The 19,081-nt window shown below is 41.6% G+C and overlaps 1 protein-coding gene across 2 annotated transcripts in view; it reads right to left on the reverse strand.

Moving 5' to 3' along the window:
• Positions 1-508: 508 nt before the first annotated feature.
• The window catches only part of DCDC2 (doublecortin domain containing 2), a 445,801-nt gene continuing 427,228 nt past the window's right edge, over positions 509-19,081 (reverse strand). For both annotated transcript variants that reach the window (XM_029590761.1, XM_029590762.1), the window contains exons 9-10: positions 16,977-17,402; positions 509-1,555 (exon numbers count right to left, since the gene is read on the reverse strand). In XM_029590761.1, coding sequence (XP_029446621.1) covers positions 1,460-1,555; positions 16,977-17,402 — 522 coding nt within the window. In that variant the 3' untranslated portion in view covers positions 509-1,459. The remainder of the gene's footprint in view (positions 1,556-16,976; positions 17,403-19,081) is intronic.

A 19,081-nucleotide genomic window follows, 5' to 3' on the forward strand; every position in this document is an offset into this window, starting at 1 on the left:
ACTTTACTGCGTGGAAACAAATGGAACAGAAAACTAATCTTGATTACAATTTAATCATTTTATTTTCAAAGGAGGGTTGCTTAATGGAAATGTTAAATAAGAAGTCCAAAGCTTTATTGTCACCGTTCATGACTGCGGAGACACATTTCTATAACTCATACGTGATATATAGTTATAATTTAGTTAGGGAAACAATTGTGTCCATGACACCATACAGGATGATACCTACATATAGCAGACAACCATTATATATTGCTGTGTTTTGTCTAAAATTAGTTACTGGGTTTCTTAATGTGGCTTCTCTTGGGCTATGTTGATTTGGATTCCACTGCCAAAGTAGGTTTGTGATACCGTCAACCACTATGAAAGCAGCTCTCTTGAGCTACGCGACTCATGACACTGACTGGAGTTTACTAGCCATTGTTGCAGACTTTTTCAGTTCAAGATTACTGCTCAAATGTCTAAAATCAAAGAACTCTATAGGATATTTGCTGGAAAGTATTTGATGCATATTCTAACAGAAATTTATTTATGATCGTTATTACAGAGTTCACAATTACGATTTAAATTAGGTCACAATATGACTTGCAAGGAATAAACTAAGAAATAAATGTACTCATTCTCCATAGTCTCTGCACATCACTCACATCAGTGCCCCTTGTGATATCATAAAAGTAATGGCTACTGTGTCTACTTAAATAATCCTCATAATTTTCACCTGGGTCATATGTTATTGCCTATGTGACTGACCCTCTGTAAAACTAAATGTATAACAGTTGATACTGTTATGAAAACAAAATCCATTTTGTTTGGCTTAAAATTAAATACTTATACTTTTAAATCCAATCTTTAAGGGGTAAAAAGGGTACTACATAAATCAACCAGGAATAAATATTTATTCCCTCGTGTTAACCATTTATTAGCATTAAAAAGAACAAGGACACTATAAAAGAAGACCTAAAAAATACATACAGTATCATAAGTAAAACTAACAAGAATATACTTGGAAAGAAAAATGCATTGATTATAAGATGCAGAATTTTAGAAAATCCTTCTTGGAAATGTATCAATATATTTTTGCAATATTTGCTATTCAAAATGTACTTTTTTAAAAATTATATTTAAAAATAATTTTTAAAACTCCCGTAATGCATGAAATGCAACAATGATATACTGGGACTATTGACATGCATCATGGTAATTGTTTTAAGTTAACAACCACAGTAAGAAAACGATTTTGGTTTTCTTCAGATCTTTTTCAAAACACCCACATTTAATTGGAACAATGCAGCTTTCTTTCCTATGGAACATTAATGACCATTATCAATTTCCCCTGTAAAACATTATCAAACGTAGTTTTCAACCATTTTTTCACATTATAATTATCCATTACAGATAATAACGCTCAAAAATATTCAAGTATTGCAAGCCTTCATTCTTATGCAAATCTTGTAATTTTCTATGCCACTGCTGCATATTCATTTTGTTCACCTTCTCGAGGACTGGGTAGTGTTGCCTGAAGTCTGGGTGTTCTTTTTGCATAAGAAGAGCCAGCCTGTGGGACAAGTCCCAAAACGGAGAGTTAGAACCTCAATTTGCAAGGACAACAGATACACAAAAAGCATAATTACAGCATATCAAATCCAGGATATTTGTATATGATTTAACTTATAAGTGAAAAAATGTGTCTTTTTAATATAGTTTATTAATGTTGGCTTAATAAATGTGTACCTGAAAACTGGAGGATAGCAAATGTAACCCCAATATTTAAAAAGGGCTCCAAGGGCGATCCGGGAAACTACAGACCAGTTAGCCTGACTTCAGTGCCAGGAAATATAGTGGAAAGTGTTCTAAACATCAAAATCACAGAACATATAGAAAGACATGGTTTAATGGAACAAAGTCAGCATGGCTTTACCCAAAGCAAGTCTTGCCTCACAAATCTGCTTCACTTTTTTGAAGCAGTTAATAAACATGTGGATAAAGGTGAACCGGTAGATGTAGTGTACTTGGATTTTCAGAAGGCGTTTGACAAAGTTCCTCATGAGAGGCTTCTAGGAAAAGTTAAATGTCATGGGATAGGTGGTGATGTCCTTTCGTGGATTGCAAACTGGCTAAAAGTCAGGAAACAGAGAGTAGGATTGAATGGGCAATTTTCTCAGTGGAAGGGAGTGGGCAGTGGAGTGCCTCAGGGATCTGTATTGGGACCCTTACTTTTCAATATATTTATAAATGATATGGAAAGAAATACGACAAGTGAGATAATCAAATTTGCAGATGACACAAAATTGTTCAGAGTAGTTAAATCACAAGCAGATTGTGATAAATTGCAGGAAGACCTTGTGAGACTGGAAAATTGGGCATCCAAATGGCAGATGAAATTGAATGTGGATAAGTGCAAGGTGCTGCATATAGGGAAAAATAACCCATGCTCTAATTACACAATGTTGGGTTCCATATTAGGTGTTTCAACCCAAGAAAGAGATCTAGGCGTCATAGTGGATAACACATTGAAATCGTCAGTTCAGTGTGCTCCGGCAGTCAAAAAAGCAAACAAAATGTTGGGAATTATTAGAAAGGGATGGTGAATAAAACAGAAAATATCATAATGCCTCTGTATCGCTCCATGGTGAGACCGCACCTTGAATACTGTGTACAATTCTGGTCGCCACATCTCAAAAAGATATAATTGCTGATGGAGAAGGTACAGAGAAGGGCTACCAAAATGATAAGGGGAATGGAACAGCTCCCCTATGAGGAAAGACTAAAGAGATTAGGACTTTTCAGCTTGGAGAAGAAACGACTGAGGGGGGATATGATAGAGGTGTTTAAAATCATGAGAGGTCTAGAACGGGTAGATGTGAATCGGTTATTTACTCTTTTGGTTAATAGAAAGACTAGGGGGCACTCCATGAAGTTAGCATGGGGCACATTTAAAACTAATCGGAGAAAGTTCTTTTTTACTCAACGCACAATTAAACTCTGGAATTTGTTGCCAGAGGATGTGGTTAGTGCAGTTAGTATAGCTGTGTTTAAAAAAGGATTGGATAAGTTCTTGGAGGAGAAGTCCATTACCTGCTACTAAGTTTACTTAGAGAATAGCCACTGCCATTAGCAATGGTAACATGGAATCGACTTAGTTTTTGGGTACTTGCCAGGTTCTTATGGCCTGGATTGACCACTGTTGGAAACAGGATGCTGGGTTGATGGACCCTTGGTCTGACCTAGTATGGCATTTTCTTATGTTCTTATGAATCACGAATGAAGGGCTGAATAGAAGCAGTTTTGTAGAATTGGCTTTATTGAAGATCAGCTTAGAGGCCTATTCCTATTTTAAAGTTCTCCAGGTTAATATTTTTTTACTTCTTCTGCAACTTTGCAAGCTACAGGATAACATATACTATAATTATGCATATTTTAATTTAGCCGAGGAACACATTTTATAATCACATGCAAGGTGATACACTAAGCAATACAACACCTATATGAATCAGCCAGTCACAGTGTAGTATTCACACTGATCTTTGAAGAACTCTTTCATACACAGGGCATGCTCCCACAATCTAAATAAGTAATAGTTTCTGACCGTTCACCATGGCTTAAGAATTATAAACAGAAGTGTGGAACAAAATTGTCTGCAATATGGTGATTGCACCCCACACTCTGGATTTGTTAATAAGAACAAGTGAGACTTTAAAACCTGTTCCTTTTCCCGTACATGTTTCTCCAATGTCTTGCAATTGTTAAACAAGAAGTTTCAGATACTTAAGGAGATATTAGTACAATGATCCCAGTGGGATGCTCAGGCAGTTTTTAAAAAAAGGAATAAAGAGAAAACAGAAGTAAGCGTGTGTGTAATTGAGAGAGTGACTGAGTCTCTCTCTTTGAATGGATAAGGTAAACAGGAAGAATAAATCTCTTCAAGCTTCAGTAGGCAGTTTCTTGTTAAAGTTTATTCTTTTCTCCTAGCTAGGGATACAGAGGGCTGGCTGAAAATGTGAACAATTTACTGAGGACAAGCTGCTAAATTCTCCCTTGAACAAGGAGGGAAGAAGAACTGCTAAGTCTCCAAGCCTTGCCATTCAGGGCAAAGACAGATTGTATTATGTGATTGCTTGCAAGGTATTAAACTCCCTGAGAGAAAATATTTTTTTATGCACTGGAAAATAGAGTTGCTTAGCTGTAACAGATCTTCTCTGAGGACAACAGGATGCCTGTCCTCACACATGGGTGACATCATTGGATAGAGCCTGGCACAGAAATTAGATTTCAAAGTTTCTAGAAACTTTTGGCCAGATTTTTAATGGCCCGCGCGCGGGAAAACACAGGGGTTAAGCGCATAAGAGCTGGGCCTCAGCAGAGGGGCAGTCCAGGAGGTGGGGAGTGGTGGGCTGGAGGCGCCCAGTACAGCGGCCGTTTGCCGCTGTACTGGGGGATCGCCTGCCGGCAGGGTGCCAACACATGCAACTTGCTCCAGCTCCTTTGCAGGAACAAAAAGTAAGTAAATAAAATGGGGGGGGGGGGCCTAGGATAGGGATAGCAGGTGGGTGGGGAAGGGGAGGTTAGGGGGTAGGGAAGTCTGCTCCTTAATTAAAGTGGACCGGGTGGGAACTGGGGGAAGCCTAACGATGCGTTGCCGCACGAAATCGCAAAATTCTATCCCCCTTGCACGCGTCCTTTTTGAAAATCTACCCCTTTGAGCATGCCCTACTGGCATATGCAGCATGCCATACTTTTATGTGTCCATGAAGGGGCCCCTTCAGTCTACAATTTAGTTCAGAAACCAACTCCAAGGGGAGGCAGAGGGATTTTGTTAGGATTTTCATCATATTGTTTTCAGAGAGCCCTTTTTACAGGCAAACAATTCTGCTTCCTCAGAGGACAAGCAAGCTGGCTGTCCTTACATACGAGGAATCCCTGGCTGTAGACTGACCCAAACAAAAAAAGTGAAAAACCCAAAACCGTGCTAAAAGGCAAAAAAACATTTTGGTGGCAAAAAGGCATTTACTATCTTTTTATACAGTCAGCCCCGAGCCAAAATAACAGACACTAGGAAGTATGGAGTTGGACTCTAAATCTTAAAGTGACCCCCTCAGGACAGACTATCTAAACCTACTGTTGTATCGGGAGTCCCTGTCCAAACAATAACATGATGTGAATGTGTGGTGAGAACCTCATATTGCAGCTGTGCAGATCTTGTCCATGGAGGCTGATCTTAGGTGGACTACCGATGCTGCCATGGCTGTGATTTTATGAGCCTCGACATGGCCCACCACATTCAGATTTGCCCGATCATAACAGAAGGAAATGCAATATTAGCCAATTTGATAGAGTATTTGTCATTGGCATCCCAGGTTTGCTACTCTCTAAAGAAACAAAAATCTAGATGGACTGTGTAAGAGTTTCAGTCTACTTTATACAGAAGGCCAAGGCTCCCATGATGTCCAAATTTGTTCACCCTTGTGGACATGTGGCTTGGTCCAGAATGTTGGAAGGATGATTGACTAGTTTGGATGGAAATTCAACATACTACCTTACATAGGAATTTAGGATTTATGTGTGGAACCACACTATTATGAAAAATCTTGGTATTAGATGGATCAGCAGTTCTCAACAGGTGTGTCAGTGTCACCAACTAATCGTTCAGGTATGGGAACATGCAGATTGTCTGCCAACAAAGCTGCAAGTCATCTTGTGAACACTCTTGGGGATGCTAAGAAGCCAAGTGGAAGCACCTTGTACTGGTAGTACATGTCCTTTACCACAAACCAAATGAACTTTCAGTAAGCTGGGTGAATGGAAATGTGTGCATAAAAGTCTTTCAGATCCAGAACACACATCCAATCCCTTGGCTGAACAAAAGGTAGAATTGTCTGGAAGGAGTTCATCTTGAACCTTTCCCGGACCGACAATCTGTTTATTTTCATTAAAAACAGGATAGACCTCAATCTCTCTAATTTCTTGGAAATTAGAAAGTACTGGAATAGAAACTCTGGCCACATTCATGAGGTGGGATAAGATAGATAGCCTTTCTCCTTCAGCAGATGGCAATTTCCAGTTGCAGTTCAGCAGATTAAGAGGTGTTAGAGCTAAAATCTAATCTTCACTGAGTCACAGGAGGCTGAAAGAATCACAAGCAGTAGCTATATTCCACACTTTTCAGGGCCCACTTGTCCTTAGTGAGGCAGACCAATTCTGGAAGGAAGGACTGAACACTTTCCCCCACTGGAAGAAATAGACCTCAAGAATGCCCACAACTGATCCCAGGCTTAGGCTAGGACTACTGCTGGGCCTTTGGCTCATACATTTGCCTCTGTTGACCTCTAGTAAGCAGCTGTTGCAGCAGAGTAGGAGGAGCTTAATGAGATTGAATAGGATGGAATGGGCATTTTCAGAAAAATGGGCATTTGTAGGTGAAGTACTGACATCTAGCAGGAGCTGGCTGCTATCTCACCACTGCAGACAGGGACAGCAGGGTTGATTGATTCTCCTAATAAGAGCCACCATCTCCTGCACCTTGTCCTCAATTATCTTCCCTACACCGGGGCACATCTGCTAAGTGGTCATGTCCATCTTTCATAAAGGCCACTTGCTCTCAACCACACAAGCATCTTGGCTCCTATAGAAAACAGTCAAGGTTCTGGCCACAGTGTCAAAAGCCTCACTCTTCTGCATCCTCCACAGTTCAGCAAAAATATGCATGCCCAGGATCAAAGCACTCTGTTAAAGTTTTCAGCATTTAGATCTACTCATGTAGATATTGCACTATGAACAACTGGGTGTACTGTAATTGCTAAGCCATAGATCCATGGAAGATCACTTTTCTCCAAACAGAATTAGCACCTTAGAATCCTTTCCAAAAGATTTGTTAGAGTGATCTCGTGTGTGCTTCACCCACTTCAATACTGACTGCACCATACAGAGTGGGACCACAATAATGCCCAGGGAGACTTGGACTGTGAAGACCATAGCCTCTACCCCCATACACATCCTGGAGGACCTTTCCAGGTTCCTGCCTGCTACCACTTTTGTGACTGCCATTTTCCAGTTCTGGAGCACTACTCCCATCTCCAAGAATCTATTGAACAGGTCCTTCAGTGGACCCGCCAGTACTTAACAGCATAACATAAGACTTGCTATACTGGGTCAGACCAAGGGTCCATCACGGCCAGTATCCTGTTTCCAATAGTGGCCAATCCAGGTCACAAATACCTAGCAGAATCCCAGGGGTAGACAGATTCCAAGCTGCTTATCCCATGAATAAGCAGTGGATATCTGTGACTCCACCTTAATAATGGTTTATGGTGGAGTTCTCAGAGCTCCCTAAATACCCTGGGCTGTCTCTCATCTAGCCCAATGGCCTTGTCCACTTTCAGTTTTCCTAGTTCCTCTCAAATACTTTCTTCTGTAAATGGGAATGTGTCTATCCCACTCACAGCCATAATCATGCCAGCCAGCAATGGTCCTTCTTCAATTTCTTCCTTTGTGAAAACTAGTGGCATAGCCACAGGTGGGCCTGGGTGGTCCACAGCCAAAGTGGCTGTGGACCACCCACTTTGGCCAAGGACCACCTAATTAAGTTGCCAGACACCAGGGCTGCCACCTTCTTTGATGCCATGGAAGCCTATCCCCATGGTGGCAAAGAAGGCGGCCCACCGAAGCAAGGCCGCCATGACAGCCCATACCCATGTTGGTGAAGAAGTCCTGCCAAAGCAAGGCCAACACGGGAGCCCATCCCCATGGCTGCAAAGAAGGCCCGCTGGAGAAGAGCTGCGATGGGAGCTTATCCCCGCAACGGCAGAAGAGGTTTGGTGGTGAGGCCCTGTGTGTGTGAGAACGGGAGCCTGGGTGAATGTGTGTGAGAAAGAATGGGAGCCAGAGTGTGGGTGTGTTTGTGTGTGTGTAAGAATGAGAGCCTGAGTGGTTTTGTGTGTGTGTGTGTGTGTGAATGGGAACCTGGGTGTTTTGTGTTCGTGTGTGAGCATGGGAGACTGGGTGTGTGAGTAAAAGCTTGTGTGTGTGTGGCAGAACATGTGAGAGAGCTTGTTTGTGTGGTAGAACATATAAGAATGAGAACTTGTGTGTAAGGAAGTGTGTGAGAGAAAGCATGAACCTCTGTGTGTGTGGGAGAGAGAGAAAGGGAAAAAGATAGGAGAGAGAAGAAACAGAAAGAATGACCCTGAAGAAAGAATTAGGAAAAGACTGAAAAGGGCAAAGTAGAAAAAAGAGACTGGGATGAACTGATTAGAAAAATAAAAAGATCAGACAACAAAGGTTAAAAAATAATATTTTGAGATTTTAGCAATTGGAATTTGCCATCTTTTGCATGTTTTATAATTTTCATAATTTTGTATTTTGCTCTTTAGAATTCCACTCTTCAGAGTCTGGTTTCTCAGGCTATTTCAGTTTTGTTTGCATGTTTCTGTTTCTAAATTATAGTCCCTTATTTCTGTATTAGGTAAGGGTTGATCTGTGTTTTCTGCCTGTGTGTGACTGAGGTACAGTATTTCTGCTAGCGTGTAGTTTCTCTGTAGGGATTTGTAGCAGTCTGGCTTGTTCTGTTATCCCAGTAGATGGTGTAATAATTTTCTAGGGCCTAGTGTAGTATTTGCATTGCTTCTTTTTCATAAGGTTGCTGCTATTTGAGTCCAGAGAGTCAGTGCCGTTATGATATGGTATGGCAAAGTTCTAGGTGCCTTTTTTTTTTTTTCAGGGGTTTATGTTACTTCACAAAATGTTTAGCAGTGGAGGGAGTCTTTTTTTTTGCTGAGGAGACTCCAGAATTTGAAGATAGGGTTTTTTTCATGTTGGGTTGTCATATGAATTGTTGTAGTTTTGCTCTCCACTTATTCTTATGATTATTGCTATTTTATTATAGTTATGATGATCTCTGCCTTTCTGGAAAGAGAATTTGTGAAAGAAATTTGTGAAAGAATACACTGATACAATGGGTTCCTAAGTAGTCTACAAGAGCCCTTATGTATCATGAGTGAAACTTTTTAGAATATTTTAACTCTATTATTTCAAGCACTTACCAATATTAAAACTTCCTTATTAATCTGTATTAATTTATTTTATATTTATTGCAATTTCTAAATACATAAGAATATCAGGTAAAAAACAAAGAACACAAACATCAGATCTAATCAATTGTGTCATAAACATCAGATCTAATCAATTGTGTTCTTTGTTTTTCACCTGATATTCTTGTGTATTTAGAAACTGCAATAAATATAAAATAAATTAATACAGATTAGTAAGGAATTTTTAATATTGGTAAGTGCTTGAAATAATAATAGAGTTAAAATATTCTAAAAAGTTTCACTCATGATACATAAGGGCTCTTGTAGACTACTTAGGAACCCATTGTAGATAAGGTGCATGCTAAAGCATTATTTATCAATAAGAGTACAACTAGTAGGGTTCAGACCTGTATGTCTATAACCAACCCTTGTTAAAGTTGGGTTCACCCATAAATTCTGTTCTGGCCACACCACTGGATAAAACTAAACTGAAGTATTTGTTTAATATTTCTGCTATTTCTTCATCTTTGTCCACACTTTGTTCCTTGTCTAGAAGATCTTACTATGCCATCTCTGGTTGTCTTCTTTTTTCTGATATATCTGACAAATATTTTGTCATCATGTTTTACCTTTTTGGCAATCTTTCCTTTCAATCAAGCTTTTGCAATCCTGATTTCTTTCCTCATTTCCTTTAACTTCACCAGATATTCTTCCCTGTGTTCCTCTTTTTGAATTCCTTTGTACTTTCTGAATGCCGCTCCAGACAAAACCCTGTCCCAAGTTTTGGCGGGGGTGCCAGCTGTGGCTTCCTCTGCTGCCTTGGGCAAGAATGAGAGGCCTGCTATGCTCAAGACCAAAGGACGAATGATAATGGCTCCTCAGCTGGAAGAAGTGTGTCTTCAGATCCATGCTCAGATACCTCCTGACAGAGGAGGGTGTATCTGGAATAGCTGCTGAAGCATTGTAGTGTTCACGGATCTGTACCCCAGCTTCCTTAACTGTATCTCCAAAAAGATTCTTGCCAGTGCATGGCACATCAGCAGGTCTTTCCTGCATCTAAGGTTAAAGGTCTAGAGCCCACAGCCAGGCAAGTTTCTAGGCACCAATCCCCATGGCAGACACTCTAGATCAGGGGTGGGCAAGTCCAGTCATCGAGGGCTGCAAACCAGTCGGGTTTTCAGGATACCTCTAATGAATATGCATGAAATAGATTTGCATACAACTGAGGCAGTGTGTATGCAGGTCTCTCTCATGCATATTCATTAAGGATATCCTGAAACCCCGACTGGTTTGCAGCCCTCGAGGACTGGAATTGCCCACCCCTGCTCTAGATGCTATCTCAAAACATCAAATGTTGAGCAGACCATCTACAATCCATTCCTTTTTCCACTAATAACTAGACTCATCATGCTGCTTCTGAGGAAGGTGCTTAGCCACCTCTCACATCTGCTTCAGTACATTCCACAGGTACTGACTCATTAAGAATGGTAGGAGGCAATGTGGGCATTGAGCATAGCTCCTTGAAATACGTTCCTCCCAAGTGTATCCAAGTTCTGGAATGCTTCGACAGGACCACGAGGAATGGGATCTAGTTCTCTTAGCTTTATTGAGAGTGATTCATCAACTCTAAACCACAAATGTTCACTGTCCCTTGGTGCTCACATAATCGGAGGTCCAGCCAGATGTCTAACTGATAAGTTCCTCCAAGGAATCCAGTGGGTTCCATCCAGCCAACTCACCTTTAATAGGCTCCGATAACACCTATTGGAAAATAGCAGTTAAGCTATTGTCTTGCCACTGTAATTCTGAGGTCAATGTCTGGAAGTGGACAGCGTATTCTCTGATGGTTCGGGACCCCTGGCGGATCTGCAAGATTTTGGAGGCTGCTGCTGAAGCTTGTCAAAAATGAGATGGAGTTCCTTGGTGAACAGATCCAAGTCTTTCCAGATTGGGTCCTCTCGTTCCCTTAGGAGAGAGGTCCAGGCCAAAGCAGAACCTCTCAGCAAGGTCAGAATGAATGTTACCTTGGCCTTATCAGTAAGAAAATGTGTTGCTTGAAGGGTGAATAATGCATTGACACTGATTAATGAATCCTCAGCACTCTCACATGTTCTCATTATATTGAGGTGGAGGAGGCAAGCGGGGCACATGTGAAATGGAAGGTGTCAGTGTTGGTGGAGCTGGAGTCAAGATGGCATCCATCCAGATCACGAGCCTTTCAAGAATGTCAATTACTTGGTCCGGTACATTCTGCTGCTGCTGTATCCTTTGGGCCATACCTGGAATGGCCAGTAGTGTGGCCATTTCTGCCAGGTCCATGTCATTGGCAAAGTGTTGGGAAAATGGATACTTGTGCAGTGATGGGTTGGCACTACTGGACGAGCAAGCCTGTATGGCCCACACCGACAGCTGGCAGATGTACCCTGAGTGGAACTAACAGGGGCTTCGTGTATACCAACCTTCTTCTGCACAGGTTGAGCCCTTGTGTTCTGATGGCTGGCAGGTCCTAGGATGGTCCCAGGGACAGTAGCAAGTGCGTGAGTACAAGTCCAGGCATAGGTCGGGGCAGGCATCATACAAATGAAGGTCAGGTTCAAAGCAGAGGGTTGAGTCCAGGAGTCAGAGAACAGGCTGGGGGGTCAATACCAGGAAGTCAAACCAGGGGAGATGGAGCAAGACAAGGACAGGGTTGACCATAACACAGAGGAACCAAACCGGGCAGGGAACACAAACCAAACCAGAGGAATACAAAGGGAAGCAGGAACCAGGAACAGGGGTAGAGAACACAAGGAGAAGCAATACGCACTAAGGAATAGATCACCAAGGAGACCTGTTGCTAAGGCATGAAATACAGGGCTAAGCCGGTTTAAATAGCTAGAGGTGAGTGACGTCATCCAAAGGTGACTGTAGCATTTTCCCGCCTAGGCGCATATATTATGTGTGTACTTGGGTGCGCATGTGCTTAAGGCATCCACTGACGGGTCCGTGCTGTAAGTGCATCTGTGTGCATGTAATGGCAGTGTTCTGGTGGGAAGGAGCTGGACACTGGTAAGTTGGGCGGCTGGAGGGAGGCAGCTGAAACCTCAGATTCTAACAAAAAGAACGTACAATGTAGGTTGAAAGCCAAAAGATGAAGAGAAAAACAGTGATGATTTATCCAGAAATACTCCTAAGGACCTACAGTGTGGATTGGACTGAGGAGAAGCCAATGTGGATTACAAGTGTGAGCACAGCAGTGTCTGGGGTTTCCAACTACCCTGAGGTGGAAGAGAAGTGCATGAGAGAGGATTACAAGTTCTTACTAAGATAAAGTTTGGAATTTGGATACAGACACTGCACTGGGAGGGGGTTGGCTGGATCTGAGGGAAAGGTTGGAGCTGGTTATTTCAATGCAGGTTTTGAGACTAGCACTAAACACTGATGGACAGGGTGGTGCACTGTCTCTAGAGTTGCTTCTGTGTAAGGAGACTGGATTGGAAGCTGAATCTGAACAGTGAGTACTGAGAAGAGAAGATATTTATATGTGTACTTGTGTTCAGGAACTGTTTGGGGGGGGGGGGGTGGCTGGACCTTGGTGGGGGGGGGGGAAGGTTGCAGCTGGTTATTTCATTACAGGGCTGGTGACTGACACTGTGCCCGATGGACTGGGGGTGCTCCTAAAATCTGGATGTGAATTGCTTCTGAAGTGAATCGGAAGCCGTGCCTTTTGTTAGAGGAAAAGTAACATCAGGGACCCTCCTTGGTTCCACAAAAGGATAAATAAAGAGGAAGAGTGTTGTATGAGAGAGACTGCCCTGAAGTGCAGGAAGGAAGAGAGAGAGTACTGATTGTGAAAGCTTGCCTGAAGTGCAGCAAAAAGTTAAGAAGGAGATGCAGTTTTTTAAGCTTAGAGGCCCTTAAGTGAAACAGTTGGAAGAGACAAAGTGAAGAATTGGAAGTTATGTGATCTGACTAATATGACCATTACATCTATTCAGAGCTGGAACTATGCTTTAAACGGGAGAATTCTTCTATTTCTATCTATTTGGATTACAATAAATATTTATTTTATTGGAGCACAAGCAAGGTGTGCACATTAGATTTTCTAGACTGTGTTTTTGAAGTATTCACATCTAGTTTGGCCTAACAGGCTATCCTATCCCCAGCCCATGCCTACAGACTAGGTCTACCCCACCCTCGGCTACCAGACAAATGCTCCCCCCAGGGCTTGGCCCAGGGGTTACATACAGAATTATCTATCTTAAATTTCTAGATTGCTTTTCCAATAGCTCAAAGCAGCTCACAAAGGTGAAATGTGTCATGAGTAACATACTCTGAGGGGCAGATTTTAAAAGCGCTGTGCGCGTAAATCCAACTGGATTTACGCACGCAGGGGACTTGTGCGCTGGCGCGCCTATGTTGCATAGGCTGCCGGCATGCTCAAAGCCCCGGGATGTGTGTAAGTCCGGGGGCTTTGCTTGGGGGCGTGTCGGGGCGGCATTCGGGGGTGGGGTCGTAGGCGTGTTGCCGGCCCGGGGGCATTCCAGGGGCATGGCTGAGGCCTCAGAACCAGCCCCTGGGCCGGGTATGGCGTGCCGGCAGCTGGCAGGCATAACTTTCTCAACAAAGGTAGGGGGGGATTTAGTTAGGGCTAGGGGGTGGGTTAGGTAGGGGAAGATGGGGGGCGCTGGGAAAAAAGTTCCCTCCGAGGCCAGCTGCTCGGCTCGGCGTGCACAGGTTGCACAATTGTGCACCCCCCTGTGTGCGCCGACCCTGGATTTTATAACATGCGTGTGGCAGCGCGCGCATGTTATAAAATGGGCGTAGAGTTGTTCGCACATCCCGGCGCATAACTTTAAAAATCTACCCCTGAGTGTACTGGCCATGTTCGCATACAGACTGCACAGTACAGCATTTTCTTATACTGGTATGGATTCTCTGGAGATTTTACCAGAGTCTATGAATAACTCATCTATAGAACAGAAACCTCAGAAAACATGCCAATGAAATACATGCTAACCCAGATAAATATGGATATTTTGAGGGAAATTTTCAAAGCCTCTTAAGTGCATGAAACCCAGTTTTATGCAAGTGAGTAACTTTTTGATAATAGCCCCTGCAGGTATGTGTATAAAAGAAAATGTATAACATGATTACATTCACTCTTTTATGTGCACTCATGGTAGATATTACAAGTAATAGAGCTGGGATGGGGATAGGACTTGCACATAGACTTTTGGATTTGCAAAAGTTTGCTTGTAAGTTTACACGGAGAAGATATGTACTGTTAGGAGGAGGTGTCATTTAGTGTGTGACACGTGTGTGTACTAGGGGCAATTACCTCAGTATTTTCAACATGATTTTATATACTTAAAAATTAGCAGTAAAGTCTTGAGTAACAGATACGAGAAGACGTTATCACTGTGTAGGGTGTTCTAAAATTACTCTCATACTGAGCAAGCAGGTGAAGAATTCTTCCATACCCTTCACAGTAAGGTTGCATCGGCAGAACAGTGACACGATGTATGAACTTGAGCAATGTAGATAAGATATTATGAGGTCTGTGGTGAAGATAACATACTTGACACAGCATAAAGGTTCCTAAGCGATTTATGTTGTAAAAACTATTTTGACCATGTAAATTGCCTCTCTGAAAATTGAGCAACAATATGGATTAGACGCCAAAGTATAGTCCAAGTTTGAGCTTTATTTGAATGGAGACTTAATTTTGCACATATGCCTGACTCAGGCTGAGTTTCGCCCCACTCGGGGGCTGCCTCAGGTGCTGTATATAGTCGATCACTATATATATGAGTGACCACTCTTTAGATTTAATGCACCAAAAATCTAGTAAGTTGGTGGTTTTAAGAATATGAAGGCTCGGTGTTGTCTCAACAAGGACATTCAATGTCCTTCATATTCTTAAAACCACCAACTTACTAGATTTTTGGTGCATTAAATCTAAAGAGTGGTTATTCATATATATATATAGAGTGATCGACTATATACAGCCCCTGAGGCAGCCTCCGAGTGGGGCGAAACTCGGGCATATGTGCAAAATTAAGTCTCCATTCAATTAAAGCTCAAACTTTGACTATACTTTGGCGTCTAATCCATATTGTTGCTCAAACGGCTTTTTTAGATAGCCTACCCTCTTGCTTCATCAGTCTCTCTGAAAACTGTCCACCCTGTACGAGGGTAAAATTATGTGCATTGTTCCATAAGCTGTATACTTTTACCAGCATGCAGTGGAGGTGTTTCCAAGGTGGGGTTAGATCAGAGGAGAAAATAACATGCATAGTTTTGGGTTTTCAAAACAACGAGAACATGTTTTGGCCAGAAAAAGTATTTGCAAAAAAAAAAAAGATAAAGATCTCTGCGGGTACTTTTCCTTGGCGCAATTTTCAAAGCAAAAGTATATGCGTATTTTTCCTTTGAAAACTGGTGCTGAGACCAGGGGTAATGTATACAGTTTAAATTTTAATAAGTACTCTTGGACTTTGCAGAAATGTGAGCAGTCTGAAAATTGCCCTCACAGGGGCCTATATACTAACTTTCCCAAACTTTATAGATCTTGTTAAATCTGCACTTGCCTGTCAACCTTCCCCAAAAAAGAAAAATTTAGCCTTTGGCCCCTCTGACCCCTACTATGCATGCTCCTCCATCTCGTGGGGATTCAGAGTATTAATGGCACCATTCTGATTTGATGGCTGGAAGAAAAGCATCTCTCTCCAGCTGACGACGATCTGGAGTCCTTTTTAATTGGTGAGAGGGTCCTGAGTGGGGGAGGATTTTGGCCCAAAGGCCCAATTTTCAATTTGAAAGGGTGGGGAAGGAAGTGTTTGAAAGAGTGGAGCCCAGAGGTGAACTTTTATCTGGGCGGGATGGGTGAAAAGGTTTCTTTTTCAAAGGTTTGGTTTTTCACTTGGGAGGGGCATAGAGGAAGTTGGGTTCTGAGGGACTGGAGACCAGATTCTCAGGTATGAGAGAGGTTTCTTTTTGGACTGGGAAAGCAAAAGGAACCCTATGTTTCTCAATATGGCAGCATTAGTATAGCTAGAGCTGGTGCAAGAGTATTTGGCACCTTAGGTGAAACTTCAATCATTCATTCTTCCCTTCCCCCCAACTTATCTATTGGTGGCGATGGTACCAGCCCAGCACTCCCTTCTTTGGTTGTATTGGATCCCTTCTGGACCTTGTGCTTGTGGGATATTGCTGCCCCCCAAATTCTGGCACTTTATGTGACTGCCCAGTTTGCTTAATGAAAGCACCAGCCTTGAGCATAGCTGCGCTGCATATATCATGGCCATTGTAATGCTGATGTTTTATGCATCTCATACATCAATTGTTAAAGCTCGACATATCAACTATGTAAAAAACCAACAGGTAACGCATTTTGCCATGCTGGGTTTAACTCTGATTAGTAAATAGAACCAAAAATGAACATTGATTTGCACTAGGTCCTGTTTGGTGATGTAAGCAAGAAAAAAAACTGAGCATATGGAAAACCAAAATGCTATTACATCTGAATGAAATGCTGATGAAAGATACTGACTAGCTCCCTACCTAAATTTTGGGATGAATTTGAAATGGTTGCAGCTGGGTAGCAGAAACGATAGACACATTTCTGAGAAATAGTTGACTGGATGCTTGCCATAGGAAAAGTGATAATCAGTAAGATCCTGCTTAAATTGCAATGTCACTTAAATGGCAGATCCTTCAATATTAATACTAAAAAAATTTAAATAGGGCCTTAACAATGACACAGTTTCCATCTACAAAGCAGAAAGCAGGAAAACTGAAACTGAAAGAATGAGTTTGCTTGCTGGAACTCTAAAACTCATAAACAACTTATATTCAGCACATGCATACATGCACAAATGTATCAACTGCGATGGCCAGGTTACAGATTAAAAGAGAAAATATAAACCCTTCTTCCCCCAGAAAAAAAAAATGTGTATAAAATGCTCTGACCTGACTTGATTTGCCTTTCATATTATCATAGTCTTCATCTTCCGCTTCCTCCTGGTCAAGATCATGATGACCATTAATTGGTTCTGATTCCTCACCACTTTCTTCATTTTTCTCTGCATTTAGGTGACCATATTCATCTTCCTCTAGCTGCTCAAGATTTTCTTCCTCATTGTATCCATCTTCAAAATCTCTGTTGCGATTTTCCTTCTTTCCTTGCATTTTATTATTAAGTGTACTTTCTTTACCATCCTGTATTGTTTCTTCTTCATCCACGCCATTTTCATTCATTACCTCTAACTCTCTTTCTTCTTCACTTTCCAAAACTTCTTCACGTTCTAATGATCCACTGTCGTCTTCCTGTTGATCTATAACTACATTTTGATCTTCAGCTTCTCGTTCTTCTTCTTCTACTGTTTCTGCTGTCCTCTGCAGAAATAAAAAGTAAAGTTATACTATTTGTCTCCATCTCTCTGAGATGAGTGCATTTCAAATGCACAGTATAATAAGATGGCTAACAACTGAAATATCTGAAGGTCTTTCAAATGATAACACGAGTTACCCAGGGTGTCACAAACCTCTAACTACAATGTTGGCATTCATCCAGAAAATGCATAGCTTTATTAATGAGAAAAGCCCTCAATGGGCTTTCTCTATATCTTGAGAGTGATACTCAGCACAACTTAGCTGCATAAGTTAGGACTTATCCAGCTAAGTAGCAGTGACTGAATATCCAGCCCTGCTGAACAGCCACCACTTAGCCAAATAACTATTTTCCAGTTAAATAGTTACACGGCTGAGTGGAGGGTGCACTTAGATGGATAAGTTATCCAGCTAACTTGGATATTTGGCTAAGTATGGTCAGTCCATAAAGTTTCCTGGATGAACTTATCTGGTTAACATTAGCTGTATATATTCAGCGACGCAGCAGAATATATAGGCTATACTAGCTGGATAAGTTTATCTGACTAACTAGCCGAGCTGCACAGCAGCCCAATATCTACCTCCTTAGTAGCAGAGCAGTTACAAATCATGATTTATGTCCACAGACATTCCTTATGGGTAATTCAGCATTTTTGATACTAGTAAGAACAACTGCAATCAATGAAGAAATGGATGCATTTCCTTTATATCTACTAGCAATCCTTATTAAAATATCAAAAGGACCAGTCATTTTTCATAATGAAACAATCAAACCTGAAGAGCTTAAGGAAATGCATATATGTAAATAAAGATCTGTGGGTATAAGTATGTAACATCAGTTAAAACCTTCTGTATCTTATTGCATACTCATAACTGTGTTTTAACTTGCAAATTCATCAGTTGCAAATGAGTAAAAGCAGATTCTTATTTGAAGTTAGTTAAAAACAGAGGAAGCAACATAAATAACTCAATCATATCCACCTTCCTGTCCCTGACTTCTCTCCCCTGCCCCACTGAACACAAATAAAATGCTATAAAATCCCATTATAAATAGGGCATATTTATGGTCCTCTGAGTCATGTTTGTATTGTTTGATCTCTTGCTTCAAAATATCAATGACGATTCGTACATCAGATCACTGTTTCCCAACCTTTTCAAGTTCAAGGCACACCTGCTTTAACAAAAATATTGTCTCCACAGAGCAGGCAGTGCAGATATCGAGAGGATTTATATGGTCAAAAGAAGTACTAAGGAAGCACTAAAAGCCCCACCAGTCTCTCTTCCAATTTTTTTTAAAAAAAGGAAAGAGGCAAGACACACATGAGTTAGTCACAATAGACCAACTCCCTCCATATACAAGTGTGGTGCGGTCAGTCGAATCAGTTACTTGATTACCACATGTGGCTATCAGAGCTTCTTCACTGCTGCTGTTCCCAATGCTCAAAGACACATCTAGTGCTCAGTGTATGCTTGGTCCATCTCAATTAGCCTTGGGATAGGAGAGAAGTTGGAAGGCCTCAGAGAAGGCGTGGGAGTTAGAACAGGAGGAGGTGCAATGCGTGCGCTGCACAAAGCAAGACCCACGTATTCATGCCCTGCATGATACCTTTCTACACTGTTTTATACCCTCTAATTACACAGTTATCAACCTTTTATGTTTAATAATGTTGGTTCATCAACCTGTT

This window comes from Rhinatrema bivittatum, chromosome 2 (assembly GCF_901001135.1).
Source record: "Rhinatrema bivittatum chromosome 2, aRhiBiv1.1, whole genome shotgun sequence".
Classification (NCBI taxonomy): domain Eukaryota; kingdom Metazoa; phylum Chordata; class Amphibia; order Gymnophiona; family Rhinatrematidae; genus Rhinatrema; species Rhinatrema bivittatum.